The sequence below is a fragment of the Panulirus ornatus genome, chromosome 42, assembly GCF_036320965.1.
Source record: "Panulirus ornatus isolate Po-2019 chromosome 42, ASM3632096v1, whole genome shotgun sequence".
Taxonomy (NCBI): Eukaryota; Metazoa; Arthropoda; class Malacostraca; order Decapoda; family Palinuridae; genus Panulirus; species Panulirus ornatus.
In genome coordinates this window covers 13,130,769-13,142,947 of record NC_092265.1, presented here as the reverse complement: position 1 = coordinate 13,142,947, position 12,179 = coordinate 13,130,769, and the positions used below count along the sequence as shown (strand labels likewise).

General features: G+C 38.7%; 1 protein-coding gene across 1 annotated transcript in view; it reads left to right on the top strand.

The window, feature by feature from the left end:
* The window catches only part of LeuRS-m (Leucyl-tRNA synthetase, mitochondrial), a 62,933-nt gene that overhangs the window by 16,336 nt on the left and 34,418 nt on the right, over positions 1–12,179 (top strand). The window contains exons 7-9 of the mRNA XM_071686561.1: positions 498–664; positions 4,979–5,152; positions 9,128–9,219. Of these exons, the coding sequence (XP_071542662.1) occupies positions 498–664; positions 4,979–5,152; positions 9,128–9,219 (433 nt within the window). The remainder of the gene's footprint in view (positions 1–497; positions 665–4,978; positions 5,153–9,127; positions 9,220–12,179) is intronic.

Genomic DNA, 12,179 nt, shown 5'->3' with positions numbered 1-12,179 from the left:
CTTATTCACATTTACTCTCAACTTTCTCCTTTCACAAACTTTTCCAAAGTCAGTCACCAACTTCTATAGCTTCTTACTTGAATCATTCACCAGTGCTGTATCATCGTTGAACAACAACTGACTCCCTTCCCAGGCCCTCTCTTCGTCAACAGACTATGTAATCACCCCTCTCTCCAAAACTCTTGCATTTACCTCCCTAACTGCTCCATTCATAAACATTAAACAACCATGGTGACATACACACCCCTGCTGCAGACCAGCCTTCACTGGTTACCAATCACTCTTCTCTCTTCCTACTCAAACACATGCCTTACATCCTTGATAGAATCTTCTCTCTGCTTCTATAATTTTAAGAAATATCTGTGCCATGATATTTGGCTTTACCATATACATATGCATTATACTTACTTGCATGCATAAGAAAACAGTGGAGACAACAAATCAAAGTATTTTGTATTTGCAATTTTCTACTAAAGAATTTGTATTTATGGTGACAGGTGTGGGAGTGAGGCTGAACGGGAAACAGACACAATGGACACGTTCGTTGATTCATCATGGTATTTTCTACGTTTCCTCGATCCCAGCAACTCCCAGAATCTCTTTGGCCATGACATACAAGATGCACTGATGCCTGTTGATCTATACATAGGAGGAAAGGAACATGGTATTGCTGTATAGATATGATTAATGTTGTGTTTTATTTGATTTTTGCTGAAATGTTATTTGTAAGGACTTGATAGTTCTATCTACCTAGGTAGGACTTGTAATGACTTGATAGTTCTATCTACCTAGGTAGGACTATCTGTTTCTTTTTAAAAGACCATCACTTTGCTTTTACTTGCATTTACCATCAGTGGTCTGTGCTTACACACATAAAACACACTTTCGAACTTATGCAACTCCTCTTCACTGTTAGTAAACAACACAGTATCATCCTCAAACAGGCTTGTCACTAGCCACCACACCTCACCACCAGACTCCCCTTTCCCTAGTTTTGCCAAAGATGGCTTAGACAAAAACAAGCTTTAATCATTGCCATCTTAGGTGAAAGACAACATGAAAATGAGTGTAGATATAAAAATCAGATTGATTAAAGTTATTTTTTAAAATTTTCACAAGAGGAATACTGCTCAGATGGTCTCTTCAGAGTTGCCCTTGCACAAACTTGCAACCTCTTTTTCTAATGTAGATGATCTCACATGAAAAAAATTTCTTGTACCAAAAGAAACTAATAAAGCACTTGTCATTAGACAGGCCACTGAATTATTATCTCCAAAATATGTAGAGGTAGTCTTTACAGAAGTGCTTCCGTTTACCTTTGTTGTGAGACAGATTAGTTATACATCGTCTGATTTGAACTCATTTCTTATTTTGTCTCGTACCTTATTTATGGTTTTACAACCGTCCATCTGCTCTCAATTCATTCAGTCACATTACATCAGTATTCCAGTATTCTTCCTTTGAATACAGTATTTTCATACTATCTCAACATTTTGTTTCATAGCAAGTGAGCTTTTTATTTTCCAGTCTTGGATATCTACATACCTTTTTAACTGTATTAACCAAGGTTTGGCTCCATTAATTTATGTTTAACATGGAGTGCTTGGTTACTACCAAAAATCTTTGAGTTCACAGTAGTCAGTCGATCAGAATTTGAATGATACATCTGATTAAAGTGTTCATTAATGTATAATATGTTTTTTCATGTTACATATTCCCTGTATATTGTAGAAGGCGGCTAAAGGAGGTGGGAGTGGGGTGGCTGGAAACCCTCCCTTTCTTTTATTTCAGTTTCTAAAAGAGGAAACAGAGGAAGGAGCCAGGCAGGAAGTGCTGATTCTCCTCAAAGGTTCAGATTGTGGTGTTTGAATGTGTTTAGATGCAACCTAGATGAGAAGAGAGGAGAGATAGGTAGTATGTTTGAGAAAGAAACCTGGATGTTCTGGCTCAGATTGCAAGGAAGCTCAGGGGTAAAGGGGAAGGATGGTTTGGAAATGTCTTGGGAATAAAGTCAGGGGTTGGTGAGAGGACAAGAGCTGAGGATGGAATAGCACTACTCCTGAAGCAAGAGTTGTGGGAATGGGAGATAGTGTAAGGAAGTAAATTATAGAGTAATGTGGGTAAACTGCAAGTGGATGGTGAGAGATGGGTGTTATTGGTGCTTTTGCATCTGGCCACGAGGAGAAAAATCATGAGAGGCAAGTGTTTTGGGAGTAACTGGGTTATTGTGTCAGCAGTTTTGATATTAGTGATGGGTGATTTAAATGCAAAGGTAAGTGATGTGGCAGTTGAGGATATAATTGGTTCACATAGGATATTCAATGTTATGAAGGGAAATGATGATGACCCTGTTGATTTGTGTACTGAAAAAAGATTAGTGTTTGGGAATACCTGGTTTAGAATGAGAGATATACACAGGTATATGTGTATATCTTGTCTCCACAAGATAGTGATTGGACATCCCACCAGCTACCCATCTCAGCACGTTTACCTCCAGAAGTCTGTGTTTTACATGCCTATCAATTAATACATAATCAAACAATGCCTCTTGACCATCTCTCCTACTTACATGCACATACTTAGTTGATTGCGAGATCAACTAAATTCCTTACTTCCACAGAGAAATGAAACACGATAAGTAACCAAAAAGTGCAATTTTGTGTAATGATCACATCATCAGGACGAGATACAAGAAGGAAATATAACAGTTAGTTGATATACAACGAAGAGATGTAGCTAGGACACCATTTGGTAATGATGTATGTATGAGCATCTGTTGGTAGGTTTTCCATATATGCTAAACTAAAACATACTTATATATCCATTATTACTCAGCTCTGCATGACAGAAGAGAGAAGTAGGAGGGTCAGGGAGAATGGTTTGGTAAACAGAGAAGAGGTAGTGAAAGCTTTGCGGAAGATGAAAGCTGGCAAGGCGGCGGGTTTGGATGGTATTGCAGTGGAATTTATTAAAAAAGGGGGTGACTGTGTTGTTGACTGGTTGGTGAGGATATTCAATTTATGTATGATTCATGGTGAAGTGCCTGAGGATTGGCAGAAAGCAAACATTGTGCCATTCTACGAAGACAGAGGGGATAAAGGTGAGTGTTCAAATTACGGAGGTATAAGTTTGTTGAGTATTCCTGGGAAATTATGTGGGAGGGTATTGATTGACAGGGTGAAGGCATGTACAGAGCATCAGACTGGGGAAGAGCAGTGTGGTTTTAGAAGTGGATCAGGTGTTTGCTTTGAAGAATGTGTGTGAGAAATACTTAGAAAAAAAAAAATGGATTTGTATGTAGCATATATGGATCTGGAGAAGGCATATGATAGACTTAGAGATGCTCTGTGGAAGGTATTAAGATTATATGGTGTGGGAGGTAAGTTGCTAGAAGCAGTGAAAAGTTATTTCGAGGATGTAAGGCATGTGTACGAGTAGGAAGAGAGGAAAGTGATTGGTTCCCAGTGAATGTCGGTTTTTGGCAGGGGTATGTGATTTCTCCATATTTGTTTAATTTGTTTATGGATTGGGTTGTTAGGGAGGTGAATGCAAGATTTTTGGAGAAAGGGGCAAGTTTGCAGTCTGTTGTGGATGAGAGGTCTTGGGAAGTGAGTCAGTTGTTGTTTGCTGATGATACAGCACTGGTGGCTGATTCGGGTGAGAAACTGCAGAAGCTGGTGACTGAGTTGGTAAAGTGTGTGAAAGAAGAAAGCTAAGAGTAAGCGTGAATAAGAGCAAGGTTATTAGGTTCAGTAGGGTTGAGGGACAAGTTAATTGGGAGGTAAGTTTGAATGGAGAAAAACTAGAGGAAGAGAAGTGTTTTAGATATCTGGGAGTGGATTTAGCAGCGGATGGAACCATGGAAGCAGAAGTGAGTCACAGGGTGGGGGAGGGGGCGAAGGTCCTGGGAGTATTGAAGAATGTTTGGAAGGCAAGAACGTTATCTCGTAGAGCAAAAATGGGTATGTTTGAAGGAATAGGGGTTCCAACAATGTTATATGGTTGCGAGGCATGGGCTATAGATAGGGTTGTGTGGATGAGGGTGGATATATTGGAAATGAGATGCTTGAGGACAATATGTGGTGTGAGGTGGTTTGATTAAGTAATGAAAGGGTAAGAGAGATGTGTGGTAATGAAAAGAGTGTGGTTGAGAGAGCAGAAGAGGGTGTATTGAAATGGTTTGATCACATGAAGAGAATGAGCGAGGAAAGATTGACAAAAGAGGATATATGTGTCACAGGTGGAGGGAACAAAGAGAAGAGGAAGACCAAATCGGAGGTGGAGGGATGGAGTGAAAAAGATTTTGAGTGATCGGGGCTTGAACTTGTGGGAGGGTGAAAGGCGTGCAAGGAATAGAGTGAATTGGAATGATGTGTTTACTGGGGTCGACGTGCTGTCAGTGGATTGAACCAGGAAGGAACATAAAAAAGAGCCGTATGAAGTTTTATACATTCTAAGGCTTAGGCATTTGTTCTGGATGCTACCATGCTCATACTAGAAATAGATAACATGGAAGAAAGAAAGAAAAAATGAACGTATTGGTATACATATACCTCCACCTTAGCCTAAGCCAGGGTTCCAGTTTATTGACTATTCCTTGGAGAGTATGGAGAGCTGGGTTGAATGAGGGCTGACTAGTGCAATCAGGATTCTAACCTATGTAGACTTGACCCTGATTGTGTCAACTGTCAGCGGCAATAACTGCCACTCTATGGAGGTCCAGATCTTTTGCCTGTATTAAGTTTTCCCAATGCACTTTTTTGTTATTGTGTACGTATATAGGACTTTTTGCCCGTGTATCATATACAAAACAATCATTTCAAATTTTCCTTTCTAGTAGCCAACAAAATTAACTGTTTTGGAAATGGTTTCCGTTTGCCACACTATTCTAATATGAAGGATTTTTGCATAGTGATATCCAAGAACATAATCACCTTAAAAGTGTATGTGAGAAATAACATTGAGTCTTTCTTTTCAGCTGTGCTCCATATGTTTTATGCTCGTTTTATGCAGCATTTCCTGGCCAGCCAAGGGCTTGTACGTGATTGGGAGCCTTTTAAGAAGTTGATCATGATGGGCATGGTCATGGGAAAGTCGTACAGGATTAAAGGTTCTGGACGGTACATCACCAGAGATCAAGTAGATTTTTCTGGTTTGTTACTTTGTATTTTTCAGTTTAATATTTTGTATATTACTTTGCCAGTCAGAAAAACGTACCCTCAATAAACATGAAGATTTAGTGAATGGTAGAATTACATGTGAAATAGAAATGTTGATTAGCTATACTGTAGGTAATATAATTAGATGACAATACAAATAATGTGGAGTGATTAGATAAAGCATAAAAATGAAAAAAAAAAATATGTAAGAAATTGTACTGGAAGAAGTGAAAAAGGAAAGAGTGAATATGTAACTGGAAGAAGTAAGGATGGGGAGTTGCTGAATCAGATGGAAGAAGTGAAAGGAAGATGGAAAGAGTATTTTAAAGAACTGATGAATGTGGGAGAAGGGGAGGCTGCAGTTGCTACATGCATGGGTATCGAGGATGGAAGTGGGAGGATAGAAGTGCAGAAGCACATAGCAAGAAGGGAGATAAAAAGTATAATGGTGAGGTTGAAGATAGGAAAGACACTTGGAGTGAATGGGAGTATGTCTGAATTGTTGAGATATAGGGGAGGTGTGACAGAATAGATGCATTTGATGTGTAATTTAACATAGAAACAGAAGCCTGTGCCTGAGGATTGGATGAGAGCTATTATTGTTCCTTTATTCAAAGGGAAAGGTGGTATGAATATATGTAGCAATCATATGGGAGTGAGTCTGTTAAGTATACCAGGAAAAGTGCATGCAAAAGCATTGATTGACAGTGATGTGATGGAAGTGACTTTATGCAGAGTAAGTGAGGAACAAGGGGGTTTTAGGAAAGGTAGGAGTTATGTGAATCAATTTTTGTGGTGAAAATGACTGTGGAAAAGTATCTAGTGAAAGGAGAACATGTATACAACTTTTATGGATCTGGAGAAAGCATATGGCAGAGTTGAGTGATTGTTTTATGGGATGTATTAAGGATAAATGGAGTTGGGGAACAACTGTTGGAGGGTGTGAAAGCCTTCTATAGAAGAGCAAGTGCATGTGTAGCAGTGGATAAAGAATTGAGCTAATGTTTTGGTATACATGTGGGTGTAAGGCAGGGCCATGTAATGTCATCATGGGTTTTTAGAATAAATATGGATGGAGTGAAAGAGAAATGAAATCAAAACTAGGGATTTGGGGTGCAGAGATGGAATATGGTGGCGAGGTATAGTGGCTAGTGACATGTCTGTTTGTGTATGATACTGTGTTGTTTCCTGAGAGTGAGGAGGAGTTACAGAAGGTTGTAGGTGTGCTATATGATGTATTTAAGCATAAGTGATTGAAGATAATTGTGAGTAACATTAAAGTAATGGTGCTTGAAAGGAAACAGAGTGAAAATATAGATTTTGCAAAGCCCAGTAGGGTGAGAGAAGAAAGCATATAAAACTTTGTTATAGATATGGGGGAAAAAGAAAAGCTAGCAGAATTTAAGTATTTTGGAGGTATCTTTGGTAAGTTTGGTGATGTTGAAGGAAAGATAAGGGAGTGAGCAGGGTAGGTAGAGGAGTCATTTGGTCCCTTAATGGAATACTAAAGGGTAGAGATGTAAGTAGGGAAGTGAAGAAAGGATTAAGTGATAGCTTAGTGATTGCAGCCTTGATCTATACAGTCAAAACATGGACATGGAATGATTCGCAAAGGTCAAGAATCCAGGCTGTAGAAATGAGCTTTTTGACATAAGCATGTGGTATGACTAGATAGATGGAAGAATGAAAGAAATAAGGGGATGTACGAAAGATTTGGTAAGGCAGGGGACGCAAAGGGAAAGAATTTTGGAATGGTGGAGGGGGTGAAATATGGTACTTTAAGGTGGTTTGGGCATGTGGAAAGAATGCAAGATGGGGACTTTACAAGGAGAGTGTATGATAGTATGATTAAAGGGGTTTGTATGAGAGGAAGGCCACCTGTGACAAAGGGAAAGAGTAGAAGAATTCTGGATGGAGAGAAATTTTGGAAGAATACATAGACTGGTTTATGTGAGGGAGGCATGTAAGGACAGGGATAAGTGGAGACTTTTTTTGCCATGGCTACCCCATTGATTTGGAGTTCCCAGAGGGAATGAGCATGAGAAATATAGATAGATAGACTGAGGAGTATTAGTGGATCATGTATGTGGTAGGGTGCTGCAGGATAAATGAAATTACACATAATTGCTTTTATATTGCATTTGAATGTAACAGAGGGGAAGATAGCATATCAAAAGAATCAGCGTTCCTTACCTTACCCTCACATTCCTGCCCCTGATGTTTTCATCTTCTGTTGGGCTCCTACAGCACTCAGGAAGCTGGCCACATCCACAATGGCAAGACCATATGTGATAAAGTGTAGTGCTGGGAAATTGAGCAGTAAAATTTAAATGTATTCATTGAAGTAGTTGAATTGTGGGCATGAAAGGTCTTGAGATAGGTTAAATCAGTGTTTTTAGTGTTGTAGGGTAGAGTGATACCCAGAGCATATATAAAAAAGTGAAACTTGTGTATGTCTGGGAGATGTGGTCTCAAATGGATGTACATGTTGTGGAGTGTAAAATTGAGTTGGGAGGGTGCTTATTTTATGCTTTTCAGGTAATTTTGGTGTTCATATACTTTGTTGGTTTGTGATGATTGGGAAGGGGATCTGTGAGCACATTATGAGTTGATGAAGTGTTAAGCACCAATAAGGTTTTCATTACTGTTTTGGGACTGGTGTTTTGTTGTTTGGGTGGAAAGGGATTAATACTATGGCAAAGAAATGAGTACCAATCATATTGCGGTGGGATTGTATTGGGAAGAGTTCTGTTGCATTGTGTATGTCCTGAGTGTTTGTGGTTACTAGTTAGCTAGTTATTGTAGCATCTAGTGATAGTTCTGAGTGACCTGTTTTATATGGTATGCAGCTTAATCATTTTGTTTTTTGACAGGTTGGATGACCTAGCAGGTGAGGTGTAGTGTAGGGTGAAGCAGATGAATTGTTTGTAGAGGATACTAAGGGATTATTTTTCTTGTTGAAATCTTGTACCATTTAGCAATCAGGTTGTTTATTTTGTTTTTCACTTGTGTGTTTTCTTAGTTACCTTTTTGTATTTTCCTGCTTGTGCTGTACAAGGATGGAGTTTTACATTCATGGGGCCCTATCTCTAGGACATTCTTTACTGTCATGTCCAGACTACTTTTTGATCATGGATCAGGATAGATTATTTATGAAATTGATCTAATGATAAACTTACTTTTCTTTTTTAGACAGCTTGGCAAGGGCATTCATATTGCTCTGATATTGTTCATAATGTATGGTATTTTGTTTTTATAAGATGTTTGCTGTTTCCTGCATTATTAAGCTAGTACCAGGAACAGACAAGGAAAAGTTCTCATTTACTCCCATGCATTCACTATCTGTCATATGCAATGCACCAAAATATGGCTGCCCCCATCCACAACCAGGCCCCATGGATCTCTCTGTAGTTTCCCGCTGCTGCTTTATATACCCTGGTTCAGTCCAAGGACTGCGCGTTGCCCACTGTATATCACATTGCTTCAGTTCACTCCATCCTGTGCAAGCCTTTCATGCTTCTGCATGTTCAGACCCTGAGCACTCTAAATATTTTTTACTACATCATTCCATCTCCTGTTTGGTCTCCCCTTCTCCTTGTCTCCTCCAGTTCTGGCACACATATTCTCTTTGCTAACCTTTCGTCTCTCAATCTCTCCAGATATCCAAACCATTTCAGCAGACCCACTTCATCTCTTTGCACCATACTATTGTTATTGCCACACCTCTCTCTTGCTTAATATTACTTACTTAATCTACCCTCCTCACACCACATATTGTTCTCAGACATTTCATTTGCAGTACAGCTACCCTCTTCCATACATTATCTACTATATCCCATGCCTCTCATCCATACTACATTGGTGAAATCATGATCAAAAGCACATCACTTAAGTAAACAGATTTTTTTTTTTTTTTTTTTTTTTTTTTTTTTACACTTTACATCATCATACTTGTTTTTCTTTTCCAGTTGATCCCCCAGTAGAGCGTGGGTCATGTGCACCACTCGTGATCACATATGAGAAAATGAGCAAGAGTAAGCACAATGGCATCAACCCTCAGGTACTGACTCTTCCTCTTTCTAATATTGTTGGTTCTTGTATTTGTTACTGATGATATATTTTGTATATGCTTTATTTATGCTTCCTTATTTAACTCATTGGTTATAAAAAACATGGGAAGTGGTGGATCATGTAGCTTCAGTCAAAGCACAACAGTGGAAGAAGCAAAATAAAGATTAGGGGAGATTTCTTAGTTTGATTTTTTATTTATGCTGGGACCTGACGACTTAGAATTACTTGAATTGTGATTTTTTGTAGTGACAGCATCTGATAATCAGGGTAAAGGCTCAGATATGACATGTAAGAATTTGTAGTTGCTACCAGTTTGAAAAAATAATTACATTTTCTTATGAAAGAAATGTTCTTTTACTGTGATGTTGAAATATGTCGGGATACTTAATGTATTTTATACACCAAGTTCCGCATGATGTTAGAGACATGTTCCTGGAAATCACAGTTTAGTGGAATCACTGGATAGTGAACCTCATTTTTCCTCAGATTTCAATGGGATAAAGGGGAAGTTATGTTCTTGAGAAACTTCTCCACCTGGCCAAAAATATGATTAGACTAACAGTAAACATCAAGTAAAATTCAGGTGCATCATTAATCCAAGAAGCTCTGGCAGTGTCAACACTACATTGACCAGCTTGATATCACATCCTTCAAAATGTCAAACTTTACCTCCAGGCTGGCACTTTTTGTGCTCTTTTTTTTCATGACAAGCACAATACTCTTTTTGGCATTTTTCAGTCATAACTGTTAGGGGTTAGAGGAGGTTATACTGAAAGTTTTGTATTTTTTCTGTGTATACATTATTTGATTTATGTTTTCAAGAATACTAGTTAAGCAAATCACTGGATAGTGATGTATTTTATAACTGAGGACTAAGTATACTCGTCATCCATTTATATAATTACATCAGGGCAAATTGCATTGTGATTCATAACCTACCCAATGGCAAAATATGTGTCAGTGTGTAATCTACCCAGTGGTGGGAATCTTGTAAATGAAACTGTGTTGATTGAGCACTCACTCTTGTCACATTATCTCCACATTTACCTGTTACTGGGTATTGCTTGTCATAAAATATGTAGCATTTTGTTATATTGTTACCCCTCAGGCATTTCGTTTCTAATGCATCCACTCTGTTCTAGTCCCTTACATTCAGGGCCCAAGACTTACATCCATACAACATTATAATGTTCATTAGAATATTAATGTATGTATAGATATTTGATAAGGGTATAGAATTTTCAGCAAAAAGGGGACTTTGGTCTTGGCCGGGAATATAATGCTCAATTACTGTGGAAATGTGTGAACCCATATGTTGAATGTGATTGTACCAATGTTTTCCAGGAATATGATCATCATCATAAGCAAGCAAGACCAGTATCAATTTTCTGAGGTGGTAATTATTACATGCTTTCTACCAAGATTTTTTTTTCCTTGATGTTATCAAATATCATTCTTAGAATTTTGTCTCTTTGGTTGAAAGGTTATTTTACTCATTGCTGAATTAAGAGTTAACTCTTCTGTCTTATAAGGAGGCCTCATTGTAGATATGAGTTTTATCTGAGTTAAGAATTAACTCTTTTGTCGTATAAGGAAGCCTTATTCCAAATATGAGTTTTATATGTTCTTTTTATACTTGTTCACCTTTTCCTGTATTAACAGCACAGTGTTTGGAACAGATGAAGAAAAGGCCTCATTTGCTCACATCCATTCTCTAGCTGTCATTTGTAATGCAAGGAACCCACAGCTCCCTTTCCACAACCAGGCCCCACAGACCTTTCCTTAGTTTCACCCAGGTGCTTCACACGCTCAAGTTCTGCCCACTCACAGCACACCACCTCCTCCATGTATACCACCTCGACCCAATTCATTTTATCTTGTGTGTGCCTCATGCATAGCCCAATTTATTTTCACTCAATCCTATCTATCTGTTCTATCTATATCTCTGATGCCTGTTTCCTTCTGGAACTCCTCAAGTGGGTGGCCATGGCAATAAAGTCTCCATAACTAGTGAACTCCAATGCCTCTTCTTAGCTTTTAGTGTCTCACTCATAACAGGCCACTGGCAGAGGGTAAATTTAGTGTTTTTAGAGGCTCCTACCTAATGTTCCTACCAACTATTTCTACCTAATGGTTCTACCAGAAGCTCTTACATAAATGTTCCTACCTACTACTTTCTATTGCTCCTACTATTTTGCCAAAAGGAAGAGCTAGCACAAAGTGCTAGCAGAGTTACAAAGAGTTACAAAGAATGAGCTGTGTAATTTAAGTGCTGTCAATTGTTATGTATGACAAGGAGAGATTGTATGTTTGTAAAGAGAATGCCACCTCTCCAGTTTGGTTTGTCTTTTCCTTGTATCATCCACTTATGACACATGTGTCTTCTTTGTCAACCTATCCTCACTCATTCCCTCCATGTGTCCAAACCATTTTAGCATGCCATCTTCAGCTCACTCAGCCATACTCTTCATGTTACCAGACTTCTCTCATACCCTTATATTTCTTACTTGATCAGACCATCTCATATTGTCCTTAGAAATTTCATTTGCAACACATCCATCCTCCTCCTCATATTCTCATATATAGCCTATGCTTAGTATCCATACAATATTACTGGGGCTGTTACACCTTCAAACATACCTGTTTTTTTTTTTTTTTTTTTTTCTTTTTTATACTTTGTCGCTGTCTCCCGCGTTTGCGAGGTAGCGCAAGGAAACAGACGAAAGAAATGGCCCCCCCCCCCCCCATACACATGTACATACACACGTCCACACACGCAAATATACATACCTACACAGCTTTCCATGGTTTACCCCAGACGCTTCACATGCCTTGATTCAATCCACTGACAGCACGTCAAACCCTGTATACCACATCGCTCCAATTCACTCTATTCCTTGCCCTCCTTTCACCCTCCTGCATGTTCAGGCCCCGATCACACAAAATCTT